General features: G+C 44.8%; 1 protein-coding gene across 1 annotated transcript in view; it reads right to left on the minus strand.

The window, feature by feature from the left end:
* The window catches only part of LOC140187999 (solute carrier family 12 member 2-like), an 81,586-nt gene that overhangs the window by 20,982 nt on the left and 44,887 nt on the right, over positions 1-15,717 (minus strand). Inside the window, exons 11-15 of the mRNA XM_072243867.1 lie at positions 14,290-14,397; positions 13,564-13,687; positions 12,837-12,938; positions 11,212-11,367; positions 548-647 (exon numbers count right to left, since the gene is read on the minus strand). Of these exons, the coding sequence (XP_072099968.1) occupies positions 548-647; positions 11,212-11,367; positions 12,837-12,938; positions 13,564-13,687; positions 14,290-14,397 (590 nt within the window). The remainder of the gene's footprint in view (positions 1-547; positions 648-11,211; positions 11,368-12,836; positions 12,939-13,563; positions 13,688-14,289; positions 14,398-15,717) is intronic.

Genomic DNA, 15,717 nt, shown 5'->3' on the forward strand with positions numbered 1-15,717 from the left:
AACATGGCTGTAAGATCTTGCAGTTCTGCTTAACATTATATCCAATGATGCTATTCTATTTTAAACAGCACGAAAATCGGCCCTTCAGCCCACTGAGTCTGTGCTGAGCATCACCAGCCCATGTACATTGGTCTTACACAAACCCCATAACACCTTACAGATACTACCACTCACATACTCACCAGCGGTAAGTTACAGCATCAAATTAACTGACCCAGCACCATATCTTTGGGATATGAGAGGAAACGAGCACCACGGGAAAACCTACATCACAGGTAACAATGACTAAACTCACACAGGCATCACTTGAGGTCCCGATGAACCTGGGTCAATGGAGATGTGAGGCAGCGGCTCCACTGGCTGTACAACATAAAGTTGTATGACTTCAGGGATGAACTAAAACCAACTTTAAAGCAGAGTGGAAACAGGAGGGGCCAAGTTCACCAGCCCTGGTAATTCTGCACTTTGATTAACACGGTAACAAGATATACCTGAGAGATGTGAGCAAGCTCATTCCTCCAGATGCTCCCTTAATAGATGTGTTTACCTGAAGTTCTTTATGTGGTCTTCGACTCCATACAGGGACAGGGAGTGCTGCAAGGCCTTCAGGTAAGTCATGGCCTGTGTGGATGAGCCCCAGTTCACATCTGTGTAGATCAGAGAGTCAGAATGAGCTCCTCCTTCTCAGAGTGTCAGAACTGAACGAACTTCAAATCTTCAGGGAAACTGACTGCGGAAACGCTCATTCCAACATTTCAACCCACCTCCTGCTGACCCACAACCAGTTAGAGCTCTCATATCAGAAGTGGGGTGTTGTCATGGTCCGCTCCGTGAAGCCCGTATTCCGGTTCACGATCCAGTCCATTATTCCTTATTCCAGGTCTGTCTGTATCTTGTTTTACGGCGGTTGGCATCCAGCTTAATGGTACATTACCGCCACCCCCTGCTCCAGAATGTGCACTAGACGTACATTCTAAATCCCTTCACCCAATCACACACACACACACAAACCTACACTTCACCCTCCCATCTTTGACCATCCTAGTATCCTATTCCTGTTTATTCGTCATATTCTATAAAAAACCCCTGTACCCCTTAAAAACGCTAAAAATACCCGGACGTGCTCTCTCACCCATGCCCAGCAACCCTTTTAATGTGAATTCCTGCGTCCCCAACTCCCTTAATTTATTTCTCATCATCTCTCTCTGTATCCCATACTTCCTGCAACACAAAACTACATGTTCTACTGACTCCTCTTCCTGACATTCCTCACACAACCCTGTCTGGCGTTTCCCTATCATTTTCAATGTTTTGTTTAATGCACAATGCCCCAGCCTTAACCTAGTCCACACAATTTCCTCTCTGCTGTTTCCATTACCTACCCTAGTAACTGCAACACTCTTTTGTATTTGATATAAATGCCTCCCTTTCCCCTCCCTGTCCCATCTTTCTTGCCACATTCGGTTGACTTTTTCCCAGATTACACACTTAACCTCTGCTTTACTGATACTAATGTGCATTTCCACATTTTCTTTCTTTAATGCCCTCTTTGCCAACTCATCCACCCTCTCATTCCCCTTCACCCCTACATGTGCTGGAACCCATAGAAATTTTACCTGACCTCCCTGATTTGCAATTCTTGTAACTAACTGAAGGACTTCATAAAGTACACCTTGCCGACTGTTTATGTGAAAAGACCTTAAACTTGCTAGAACTGAGGATGAATCTGAACATATCAATGCTTTGGCTTGTCTGGCTTTCTGCACCCATTGCAACGCAACCAACACTGCCAGCATCTCCACTGTAAACACCCCTAACTTATTAGATGTTCTTCTGCTGATTCCAATTTCTTTTGCTGGTATTACCACCCCAAACCCTGTCACTTCTGTTGCAGGTTCCTTCGCACCATCCGTATAAATGTGAGTATAATCACTATACTTTTCCATCACATGACAGTTAAATGCATTTACCAAATCTGTTTTATATCTTTCTTTCCTTTTTACCTCTAACAAATGCCAGTCTATGTCAGGCCATACAAGCTTCCATGGAGCTACAACCGGATAAACTACTGAAGGACTTATCCTCAGATCAAATACTCCACATTCTTTCGCGATATCATTCCCTACCCGACTAAAGGTATCCCTCTGAAACCTCCCATTTTCCCAGCACTCCTGCAACACTCCTTTAGTAGGGTGAGAATCATTGTGCCCCTGCAAGTTAGCCCAGTAGTTTGCCATCAGTTGCATCCTTCTTAGTTCCAAAGGCATTATTCCCACTTCTACCTGTAGGGCTGACACTGGTGACGTTTTAAAAGCCCCACTGCACACTCTCAAGGCCTGAGCCTGAATCACATCCAGTTTCCTTATAAGAGACCTAGCTGCTGATCCATATACTGTATTTCCATAATCCAATACAGATCTTACTAAAGCCACATACATTCTCTTCAAAGCTGAACAACTTGCTCCCCATTCCCTACCAGTCAAACATCTCATCACATTTATTACTTTTTTACATTTCTCCTCAATTGTCTTGATATGGTCTGCCCATGTTAATCGTGAATCAAATATAACTCCCAGAAATTTAAATGATGCAACCCTTTATAATTCAACCCCATACATCCTTAACTTCTTCCCTACCTCAACCCTTTTCCTGGTAAAAAATACAGTTTGAGTTTTGTCTACTGAAAATCTACATCCCCAATCATAACCCCACTCCACCACTTCACCTTATTCCAGGTTTTCTGGTTTTCCCTTTTTCTGTTGGGTGCTCTAATTGAGGCAGCTGATTCACATTTTGGGCTGGCTACATAAATAGCTACTTGGGTCAGCTTCAGTTGCTGATAAATGTCACGAGGTGTCTTGCTGGATTGGAATGGGGTGCTGATTTTGCATCACTGAAGTATATTTATGTAGCATTAATAAGATCAAGATTAGACTATGGAAGTATTGTATACGGGTCAGCAGCAAAATTTGTGCTGGCAGAACTGGATGTCGTGCAAGCTCGGGCTCTCAGGGTGGGCTTGGGAGCAGTTAGAACTTCCCCGGTGTGTGCACTCCAAGTTGAAGCAAATGAAATGCCATTGGGGCTGCGGCGTAAACAGCTGGAGGCCAATTACTGGATTAATTTAAGGGGGCATGGTGATAGCCATCCTACAAAAAGGGTGTTGCAGACATGCTGGGAGAAGGAGAGGACACAAAAAGAAAGTTTTGGCTGGACAGGAGAGCAAACAGCAGAAGATATGGGTGTATACGATAAAGAGTTTTGTCCAAGTGTGGTGTGGCCTGTCAGACCTTTCTGGGTATTAGAAAATACCTCCATAGATTTGGAATTGCTTAAGATTAAGCACAGTAATAAGATGGCTGATATACTCAGTGAATATCATAGTTATAGGGAATGTAAGTATAAAGGCATACAGATTTTTACGGATGGATCAAGCAGGTGCAACAGGGTCTGCAATTGTTGTACCAAGTTATCGAGTGGAAATTAGCAAGAGAACACCTGATTGCTTGAGTGTATATGCAGTTGAAATGTTTGCCATATTGTTAGCACTAGAATGAAGTGAGCAGGTTGATTCTAATAATATTGTGATATGTAGCGATTCTGTATCGGCCTTTGCAAGCATTAAGGCGGGTACAGCTAGAGGTCACCAGGATCTGCTTTATGAAATCCTGTTTGCAAATTCAAGACTGGCTAGACAAGGCAAAAATATCGCATTCATATGGGTTCCAGCACATTCGAGTATTATGGGAATCGGGACAGCAGATAGGCTGGCAAAAGCAGCAGTCAAAAAAGGATCTATAGAAGTCAATATTAAACTATCAAAATCAGAGGAGAAGAGCACAGTGTGGAGAAGGATAAATCAACAGTGGCAGCAGCATCAGGATAGAGCAATAAAAGGAAGACATTTACATTCATAGAAAATAGGTGCAGGAGCAGGCCATTTGGCCCTTTGAGCCTGCACCACCATTCAGTATGATCATGGCTGATCATCCAACTCAGAACCCTGTACCTGCCTTCTCTCCATACCCCCGATCCCTTTAGCCACAAGGGCTATATCTAACTCCCTCTTAAATATAGCCAATGAACTGGCCTCAACTGTTTCCTGTGGCAGAGAATTCCACAGATTCGCCACTCTCTGTGTGAAGAAGTTTTTCCTAATCTCGGTCCTAAAAGGCTTCCCCTTTATCTTCAAACTGTGACCCTCGTTCTGGACCTCCCCAACATCGGGAACAATCTTCCTGCATCTAGCCTGTCCAATCCCTTTAGGATTTTATACATTTCAATAAGATCCCCCCTCAATCTTCTAAATTCCAACAAGTAAAAGCCTAATTGATCCAGTCTTTCATCATATGAAAGTCTGCCATCCCAGGAATCAATCTGGTGAACCTTCTTTGTACTCCCTCTATGGCAAGAATGTCTTTCCTCAGATTAGGGGACCAAAACTGCACACAATACTCCAGGTGTGGTCTCACCAAGGCCTTGTACAACTGCAGTAGTACCCTCCTGCTCCTGTACTCGAATCCTCTTGCTATGATGCCAGCATACCATTCGCCTTTTTCACTACCTGCTGTACCTGCATATCCACTTTCAATAACTGGTATATAATGACACCCAGGTCTTGTTGCACCTCCCCTTTTCCTAATCAGCCACCATTCAGATAATAATCTGTTTTCCTATTTTTGCCACCAAAGTGGATAACTTCACATTTATCCACATTAAATTGCATCTGCCATGAATTTGCCGACTCACCCAACCTATCCAAGTCACCCTGCATCCTCTTAGCATCCTCCTCACAGCTAACACTGCCTCCCAGCTTCGTATCATCCGCAAACTTGGAGATGCTGCATTTAATTCCCTCATCCAAGTCATTAATATATATTGTAAACAACTGGGGTCCCAGCACTGAGCCTTGCGGTACCCCACTAGTCACTGCCTGCCATTCTGAAAAGGTCCCATTTATTCCCACTCTTTGCTTCCTGTCTGCCAAGCAATTCTCTATCCACATCAATACCTTACCCCCAATACCGTGTGCTTTAAGTTTGCACAATTCAGAACAGAGTAGATATGGGAAGAAGTAGGGGAGTAAAGCAGAAGGAGCAAGTAATTATAAGTAGACTGAGAATTGGGCACAGCAACCTTAGTGGCACTCTGGCCATCATAAATAAGCATCCAACAGGTTTTTGCTATCTATGTCAGGAGACCGAAACAGTACAGCATATCCTTATTTCATGCCGGAAATTTGCACAGGAAAGACAACAAATGTTACAATTACGCAAAATAGGACTGGTAGAGAACAGAGTTAAAGGTTTATTGGAATGTGGGGAGAGTGATCAGGGGAGGAAATGGTTGTTTAGTTTTTTAAGGGCGACAGGACTGGAAAGACGGCTTTAAAGTGAAGGGGCAATGAAGGACAATAAATCCTGAAGATGGCAGTAATGCAACAGTGTGGATGCCAACTGCTGTAAAAACTCAAAAAAGAAGAAGAAGAAGAAGAAGAAGCTTCAGTTGCTGGATTGTTCCTGTCCAAACCCTCTGTCTGAATCCCTTCCCTGCCCCTTCCTCCTGAAGTCTTGCCCTGCAACCAGTGTCTGAAGCCTTGCCTTGCCTGACGCCTTGCCTGCAACCTTCCTCTGCACCGCTGTCAAGTTCAACTGCTGGAGCATGATAAGGAAGTGTCTATCATTGTTTTGAACTGTCTATGTGTCCATACCTTCACTAGGTTGGTCTGGCTGTTTGCCGCTACCTAGTGTTGGGATCCGTCTCTGTGTCCATGCCTTCGCTAGGTAGGTCTGGCCATTTGCCGTTACCTTGAGTGGAGAACTGTTGCAGTGTTCTGTGTATGAGTCCCTGCCCTATGTCCTGCTCCCTAGGAGGGGTCCTGACTCTGTGTAGAGCCATGGCCCCAAGTCCTGTTCCCAAGGAGGAGTCCTGTCTCTCCCAAGACCAAGGCTCCATGTCCCTGTCGCTCCCAAGACCAAGGCTCTGAGGTTCCTGTCTCCCAAGACCACGTCATGTCTTCGCCTAGTTCCGGAGCCTGAGTCCAAACCCAAGCCTCATCATGTCCCCGCCTCAAGGGGAACCCAAGCCTCGTCATGTCCCCGCCTCGAGAGGAACCCAAGCCTCGTCATGTCTTGTAGCTACGTCATGTCCTCGCCTAGATCCAGGGTCCGAGCCCAAGTCAAGACCCAGGTTTCGGGTCCTTGTCTCTGGCTCAGAGTCCTTGTCCAGGTTCCAAGTTCCTAGTTCCAAGCCCTGGTCCTGCTTAGCTAGCCAATGTCCTAGCCCAAGTATGTGTTCTTGACCCAGCTCCTAGTCTGCATCCAGTCACGTCCCTGACTCTATTCTCTAGTCCTGTCCTGTTCTTAGTACTTCAGTGTCTGTGTCTTGCAGTTAGGTCCGTTCCCACCAATGCCCCCTTATGACAGAACTGTCCAGCCAGACACGGACCCAGCGACATTTAACTCTCGCTATCCTGGGTTCTCTCCAGTTGAATGCCCCCCCCCCACCCACCCATGTTGTCCATAGTCCGGGGAAGCCTTTTGGGGCGCCAGGAGGCTCCCATAGAGGGGGGTTACTGTCATGGTTCTGTCCATGAAGTCTGGATTCCAGTTCACGGTCCAGTCCATTGTTCCTTATTCCAGGTTTTCTGGTTTTCCCTTTTTCTGTTGGGTGCTCTAATTGAGGCAGCTAATTCACATTTTGGGCTGGCTACATAAATAGCTCCTTGGTTCAGCTTCAGTTGCTGGATTGTTCCTGTCCAAACCTTCTGTCTGAATCCCTTCTCTGCCCCGTCCTCCTGAAGTCTTGCCCTGCAATCAGTTCCTGGAGCCTTGCCTTGCCTTGCCTGGAGCCTCGCCTGCAAACTCCGTCTGCACCACTGTCAAGTTCAACCACCAGAGCAAGATAAGGAAGTATCTATCGTTGTTTTGAACTGTCTCTGTGTCCACACCTTCACTAGGTAGGTCTGGCTGTTTGCCGCTATCTAGTGTTGGGCACCATCTCTGTGTCCATGCCTTCGCTAGGTAGGTCCAGCTGTTTGCCACTACCTTGAGTGGAGAACTGTCTGAGTGTTCTGTGTAGAGCCCTGGCCCCAAGTCCTGTTCCCAAGGAGGGGTCCTGGCTCTGTGTTCCATGTCCCTGTGTTCCTGTATCTCCCAAGACCAAGGCTCTCTGTTCTGCGTTCCTGTCATCCTCGTCTAAGGCTCCTAGCATCCAGACCTCATCCAAGGTTCCGTAGTTCCTGTCTCCCAAGACCACGTCACGTCTTCGCCTAGTTCCGGAGTCCGAGCCCGAGTCAAGACCTAGGTTCTGGCTCCTTGTCCAGTCTCTGGCTCGGAGTCCGAATGCAGTCCTCACCTGGAGGAACCCAAGCCACGTCCAGTCTTGTAGCCACATCATGTCCTCGCCTAGATCCAGGGTCCGAGCCCTAGTCAAGACCCAGGTTTCGGGTCCTTGTCCAGTCTCTGGCTCCGAGTCCTTGTCCAAGTTCCCAGTTCCTAGTTCCTACACCTGGTCCCGCTTGCCTAGCCAATGTCCTAGCCCAAGTATGTGTTCTTGACCCAGCTCCTAGTCTGCATCCAGTCACATCCCTAACTCTAGTCTCTAGTGCTGTCCCGTTCCTGGTACTTCAGTGTCTGTGTCTTAATTTGGGCCCATTCCCACCAATGCCCCCTTATGACAGGTGTGTAGGATGTGCTCGACTGACAGCAAGAAAGCGTAGCTGGACTGACAGAGTACAGGTCGTAGAGAGACATCATCTGGAGACACGCAGTCAGCACCAACCATTTATACAAATCCCACTTTTGTTTTATATTCTCCAGACAGTCCCATCTAGACCATCCAGATTCTTCCACCTCTCCCCCAAACCCCACCCCCACACAACAAGAGCAATTTACAGCAGCCAACTAAACTACCAACCTACATGTCTTTGGGATCTGGGAGGAAAACGAAGAACCTGGGGTAAATTCAGCAGCCACAGGGAGAGCGTAGTGGAGGATAGGACTGAACCAGGGACGCTGGCATTGCAAGACAGCAGCTCTAATAGCTGTGCCAATACAGTGCAACGTGTCTATGAAATTAGTCTGTAAGGGTACACGCATCTGACTGAGAACATGTGGAGTCAATATGTTTTAACAAGCCGTCCAGACGACAGCTGTGGCAGGGCTTACATACCATAGAGGGTTACAAAACTGCATCAGGCAATATCACCCACAACAGCACGTCCCTTCCTGAGGAGCTTAACACATTCTATGCACGTTTGAACACAGGGGGACGGGTATGTCACTACCCACCTGGGCAATCCCAGGTGCACCAGAATCTACAGTTATTGTTGTGGACATGAGATCAGTCTTTTGGAGTGTGAACCTTTGGAAAGCATTGGACCCAGATGGTGTCCCTGGTCATGTGCGGGTCAGCTGGTGGGGCTATTTGCAGACATTTTTGATCAGCAAGGACGCCAAACTTGTTTAGTGAGGGTGTCAAAGGTTACGGGAGAAGTTATAAGAACTGGATTGAGAGGGAAAATTAAAAAGTTATGATGGAATGGTGGAACAGACTCAATGGGCTGACTGGTCTAATTCTGCTCCTACGAGGGGATTAATAAGTTCGTGGCCGAAGGTAGGAGGAGTCAATTTTAGAAAACCTAGCAGATTTGTTTTTCCTACATCTACACACTCAGTCCAGCAGCCGTGGAGCATAAAGATCTCTTCTTTGTAGAAGTCGGCGTCTTAGACCCCCAGGAGTGGTCCACAGCAGGGGTGATTGATAAGTTTATGGCCTAAGGTAAAAGGAAATGAGTCATTAACTTCAAACTTTCTGCATTTTCACTCAGAGTTGAACTGCATGAGCATGTAACAAGAGCTGTATACCTCAAATCCTTCTGCCTTCGGCCACGAACTTATCAATCACCCCTGCTGTGGATCACTTCTACAAAGGAGGAATCCGTATGCTCCATGACCGCTGGACTGAGTGTGTAAATGTAGGAGGGGACTATGTTGAAAAATAGATGTGCTAGGTTTCCTAAAATTGACTCCTTCTACCTTTGGCCACAAACTTATCCATCACCCCTCGTATATCTTATGCCCTATTTTTAACATCTACCTGATTCAGGCTGTGGTTTCTTCCATCCCACCCCCCAATCAGCTCCAGCTTTCCAAACAATCTCAACCCCTGCTACTTGTCTACCACTGAAACAGAACTATGGCAGGCGCTATCTTCCTGGCCTCACTCATCTCTAGAGCATTTGGACAGTAAAGACACTTACATCATACAGCAGTATTGTTTATTGACTATAGTTCTGCCTTCAATGTTACTATTCCAAGCAAACTCATCACCAATTCCAGACCCTGGGAGTTAATGCCTCGCTCCACAACTGGATCCTTGAGCATCTGACCCACAGCCTGCACTCAATAAGAATAGACAGCAACACCTCCACCATGGTGCGCCACAGGGTTGTGCCCTCAGCCCCCTACTCATGACCGCATGGCCAGATTCTGCTCTAATTCCACCTAAAAGTTTGCAGATGATACCAGTGTAGAGGACTGTATCTCAAATAACGATGAGCCAGAGTGCAGGAAGGAGAGAGAGAGCTGAATGTCATTGAAAGAGCTGGTCATCAACTTCAGAAAGGTGAAGGGTGGCGGGCGTGCTCCTGTCTACATCAAAGGTGCTGAGGTTGAGAGTCTCAAGTTCCTAGGAGTGAACGTCATCTACAGCCTTTCCCAGTCCAACTAGTCAGAGCCAAGAAAGCCCACAAACCCTCAGCTTCCTCAGAAAACTAAAGACATTGGGCATTTCCCCGTCCACTCGTACTGATCTTAGTCGATGCATCACGGCTCGGTATAGCAACCGCTCTGCACTGGACCACAAGAAACTGCAGAGAGTTGTGGGATCAGCTCAGCACATCACAGGGACCAACCTCCCCTCCCTGGACTCTGATTACGCTAGCTGCTTTACTGAAAGACCCCACCCACCCCAGACATTCTCCCTTCTGCCCTCTCCCATCGGGCAGGAGATACGAAAAGCCTGAAAGCCTATACCAGCAGGCTCAAGAATAGCTTCTATCACACCTGAGTGAACCTCCTGTACAATAAGAGGGACTCTGAGCCTCAATCTACCTCGTTATGATCCTGCACTTTCTCATTTACCTGCACTGCACTTTTGCAGTGGCTTTGACACATTATTCTATATTGTTATTGTTTTACATTATTCTAGCTCAAAGTACCGTGTAATGATTTGATCTGTATAGACAGTATGCAAGGCAAATGTTCCACTGTATCTTGGTATATGTGACAATAATAAACTAACAGAAAGCTAATCAAAATTAATGCACACTCTCTTGGAGAACTTGAGGAGTGTCACATCTCCGGCTCCTTCTCACTGCTTTCAGAATTATTCCAAAGGGTAGCATGCTAAATGAACAACATTTTTAAAAAAATGCAGTGACCAGGTTTATTGAGAACAGGTTTGTCTGCTGATGTTTGCCCGTACATCAATTTTCAATGACTGCTCTGAAATCTTGCTACTTGTAATTCCTCCCAGCTCTGGTATTCTTCTCATGGTCCCAAGCCTCCTTTACCTGAAATATTTTTCTCACCTACTCTGCACTCTGAATCCATATTGTAACAGTATACATTCAGACAGATCACATGGGAAATGTTATCACAGCTAAGAATCCAGTGAACTGGCTCATTTAAATGACAGGGCAATATATATTTGGGATAAGTTTGCAGTCCAGAAGGGACCCAGAGTGTGACAACCCCTTCAGTGGGAGAGTTAGGACACTGGTGGGAATGCAGTAAGATGTGGAGAGGTGGCTCAACTGACCGCCGTTATTCTGTTGATCTGATACCAGTCTCAGGGTTGCCATAATGCAACTGAGGAAAAAGTTCATTCAACAGACAGATTGTTAAGCCTTATGCACACAATGCATCAGCTATAGATAGTTCATTAGATTAATCAAACATGGATTCTAAACATCTGAGAAATAGGAAAACACAGGGAATGAGACAATCACAGTAAAATAATTTACTGAGGCCGTTCCACACTATAGCCAAGTTATTCAACTCATCGGGCTCTCCTCTTTAACCAGGAGGATGCTATTTATGATTCTATTTAGGTGGTATTTCTGCGGCTCTCCTTTGAGCAAACGGAGAGCTTTAGAAATACCGGTCATACTATGCCTCTGGTGTACCTTGCCTTGCAGCCTCTTACCTGGCTTCTTGTAGGTAACGTAAATGTAAAGGCTCAGGATGAGGGCACAGGTGAGCAGTGCAGCCTGCCAGTTAATGAGGAACATCACTCCACAGCACAGCCCTGCTCCAAAGAGGGATACCCACGGATTGTAATATTTAAACGCAGGGCGCCAGCCTGTACAATAGAGCGAAGAGACGAAATAACCACCTAATTATAGTGAACAGCTTTGGTAAAGTTCCATAGGTCTGGGCACCAGTTTCTTTAATGGAGCATGTATTAATGTGTAGAACATAGAACAGTACAGCACAGTACAGGCCCTTTGGCCCACAATGTTGTGCCGACCCTCAAACCCTGCCTCCCATATAACCCCTCTCCTTAAATTCCTCCAGATACCTGAATAGTAGTCTCTTAAACTTCACTAGTGTATCTGCCTCCGCCACTGACTCAGGCAGTGCATTTTACGCACCAACCACTCTCTGAGTAAAAAACCTTCCTCTAATATCTCCCTTGAACTTCCCACCCCTTACCTTAAAGCCCTGTCCTCTTGTACTGAGCAGTGGTGCCCTGGGGAAGAGGCGCTGGCTGTCCAGTCTATCTATTCCTGTTAATATCTTATATACCTCTATCATGTCTCCTCTCATTCTCCTTCTCTCCAGAGAGTAAAGCCCTAGCTCCCTTAATCTCTGATTATAATGCATACTCTCTAAACCAGGCAGCATCCTGGTAAATCTCCTCTGTACCCTTTCCAATGCTTCCACATCCTTCCTATAGTGAGGTGACCAGAAATGGACACAGTACTCCAAGTGTGGCCTAACCAGAGTTTTATAGAGCTGCATCATTACCCTGCGACTCTTAAACTCTATCCCTCGACTTATGAAAGCTAACACCCCATATGCTTTCTTAACTACCCTATCTATCTCTGAGGCAACTTTCAGGGATCTGTGGACATGTACCTCCAGATCCCTCTGCTCCTCCACACTACCAAGTATTCTGCCATTTACTTTGTACTCTGCCTTGGAGTTTGTCCTTCCAAAGTGTACCACCTCACACTTCTCCGGGTTGAACTCCATCTGCCACTTCTCAGCCCACTTCTGCATCCTATCAATGTCTCTCTGCAATCTGCGATAATCCCCTACACTATCCACAACACCACCAACTTTTGTGTCGTCTGCAAACTTGCCAACCCACCCTTCTACCCCCACATCCAGGTCGTTAATAAAAATCACAAAAAGTAGAGGTCCCAGAACTGATCCTTGTGGGACACCACTAGTCACAAACCTCCAATCCAAATGCACTCCCTTCACCATGACCCTCTGCTTTCTGCAGGCAAGCCAATTCTGAATCCACCCGGCCAAACTTCCCTAAATCCCATGCCTTCTGACTTTCTGAATAAGCCTACCGTGTGGAACCTTGTCAAATGCCTTACTAAAATCCATGTAGATCACATCCACAGCACAATACACTCCTTACATATAGATTGGGAGTGACCTGCCCCCTCTTGTCCCAAGCATGGATAAATCTGGACAAGTATCTAAAAGTCTGTCAAGAACTTTTTACAATGATCATACATTATTATAGAATCCACAAGAAATAGACAACCTGCAGAAACAGTAATCACTACAAGTTTATCCATTATTCCATACCTGGAGATTTAGCCAATGACTCGTGAAAACAAGAGAAGTTAATCAGAGCATAAGATGCCAGGAAAAAGTTGGAAATTATGGGAGCAATTGTGTTCAATTCAGCTGAAAATAAAGGAAAGAAATGGTTAGCACCTTTTGTCAGTAAGCAGCATCAAATCTCCTACAGGACACAGAGGTAATTAAAAACCGGATAAAGGTTAACGAATGATCAGTTAATGAGCAAACCAAGCCTGTTGTACTAATTAATTCTCTTCATGCAATCCAAACTATAAGTAGATTATAATTTGCTTCAGGAAATGATGCAACATGCATTTTCCTTCTCTTTCCAAATCTGTTCTATATCACTTGATCCCCATACACCCAGACCTTGAAATGTAGAATTCACCTCTTATTACTTTGGTAGGCATGGATTATCTCTAGGCTAACCAAATTTATTGTCATCTAATCATCACAATCCTGTGGCACCAGGGTCCTGATCAGATATTTTGGCAAATCGAGTCAACCAGAAATGGATCTGAAGCTTAATGTTGCTCCTTCTTTTAATAGACTCATCTCTATATTATCAATCTGAAGCTTGTCCCAAAATAGTTTGTTATCAATAACTAGTGCAGGAATGGGATTAGAGGTAACATCACTTCTAGTAGCAACACCCATGTAACATTCATGGTAACTCCTTGTGTCCACAGCAGTAAGATCCAATTAATATAAAAAATGTAGGCCGACTAACCAATCAGGATGAATGCCAATGCAATAAAGTATGTTAGAATGTAGCCTCTCAAAGGCTCCTTATTCTTCCTGTAACCAACTGAAAAGAAATGGAGTCCAGGGTAAATCTTGTCCTTACACAGCGCCTAGGAGAAGAAGGTACTAGTTTAAACAATGCCCTTCAAACCTTCAGAAACATTTACTAATGTGCTCCCTTCTGAACCAACCAACCTACAACCTGCTCCTTACCCTGTTAGACAGTTTCTTGCATTTAAGAGTCTTAATCAGTGGAGGAAAGTGATTTGCTTCCTAATGAGTGTCTTAATTCCCAAAATCTACTTGGGTTCTCCGTTTCAATAGCCGTATATTAGATCACTCAATGGTTCAGTGGCCACAATCATTTGTGAATTTCTACTGTCAACCAATCCTTCTGAAATTTCAGAGAGAAGGGCTGTATTCTCTAAATTTTGATTGATGAAAGACAACAAAGGCTACCCATGAGTGCAAACCCAATGGATACTAAATGATTTAGTGCAGTGTAAATTGAAAAGAATAGTTTACTTTCTATAGTTTGAAAAAAAAAGATCAAATTACATATTTCTTCATACAAATATCTACATTTTTTACACCTTGGCATTCATTGTGACCAACTCCTTCAATCTGAGCACATCGTCAGTTATAAGAATGTATTATGTGTTGTCACTGCACATTTGGCAAAAAGCCATCAGCCAGCATCTATTTTGCTCACCTGAAAAATCTTTGGTGCACTAACAAGAGAAGCCAGTGCCGATGAAAGGGTGGCTGAGAAAATCCCTGCGGTAATGAGGGGCCCAAACGCTGAAAACATGGTCATAACCTCAAGTGAAACAAAGCGGAGAAAACAAATTGGAATAAGTGACATGTCAGCGTCTGAAGTTGTCACCGTTCACTGAGATTATGTCAAAACTCAAACACAAACCACAGCAACATTTGACATATTAATTAAATGCATGCACAAACTTCAGGATACAACACAGCAGCAACTTAACTGAGGGATTTCAATCTTTTTTTTGTTGCTGAATTTGATGCTCACTCGGGTGAAAGCTACGTGTACTACAGAATATTCACGTCAAACATACTACATCAAATAAAATACAATAGTTGCAGAGTAAAGCTCCTTTTACATTGTCCCAGATTAGATGTAGCATGGGAAAGCTACAATGTAGTGTAAATCTGTCTCTTCTCTACCCAGTGTGCCTTGGTTCTAAACTTAGACCAGGACATCCCTCCGTAATCAGAACATTGGCTGTGATTTCCCACAGCAGCCCTTCTACATCAGTAGATCCATATCATTGGAACTGTACTCGGTCTTCCAGGCAGACCTGAATTTGAAGTTGTCTCTAAATGGCCTGTCACCACACAATTCATTTCACCATCCAATACCCCTGCAGTACACTCAATATATGATGCAATAAGTCATCCTCGATCTAGAAGATCAAGGTAAGGAATACATGAATCGTTTAACTTCGTTCCTTCAACCTGTGGAGAATCAGCATGGAGGTTTCCTGACCACATTATTAGAAATCAGAAGATTGAAACATTTATTTGGCATATCCCTAAAGCATTTTATAAGTGCTTTTTATAAGTAACCAAGGAGGGAGGAGGGTGGAGGTAAAGAAAGATTTAGCATGGAGCTAAAGAATGTAAAAAGGTCTTAAGTGAATTGTAATTGGAGAACTTGGGCAAGGGTTCCATGAAGTTCTAGAGCATGTGCTTGGTAGAAAGGAGGTACTAGATGTCTGGGAACATCTTCACGGTTGTCACGGACTTCATAGAAGCATTTATTGATGAGTTGTGAACCCACAAAATCATCCAGAGTCTTCCCCAACCAGAAGCTCTTGAATGAACCAAGAGATCTTCAATCTGCTAAGGGCTTGTACATTGTCATCCAAATCTGGTGACCCAGGAAAGTACAAGAGTTCCAGGTATGATCTGCAGATACACCATCTCACATGCAAACTTGAAACTCAGAACAACGCTCGGCAGCTGTGGCATTTGAATGCCATCACCTTCTACAAAGCAAAACCGAGTGGTGCAAATGACCATAAGGTTTCCCTCCCAGATAAACTCAATGCCTTTTATGCTCACTTTGAGCCACAAAACATGGAGGTACCTTCACGGACTTGCACAGTTCCCA

Source organism: Mobula birostris, chromosome 26 (assembly GCF_030028105.1).
Source record: "Mobula birostris isolate sMobBir1 chromosome 26, sMobBir1.hap1, whole genome shotgun sequence".
NCBI lineage: Eukaryota > Metazoa > Chordata > Chondrichthyes > Myliobatiformes > Myliobatidae > Mobula > Mobula birostris.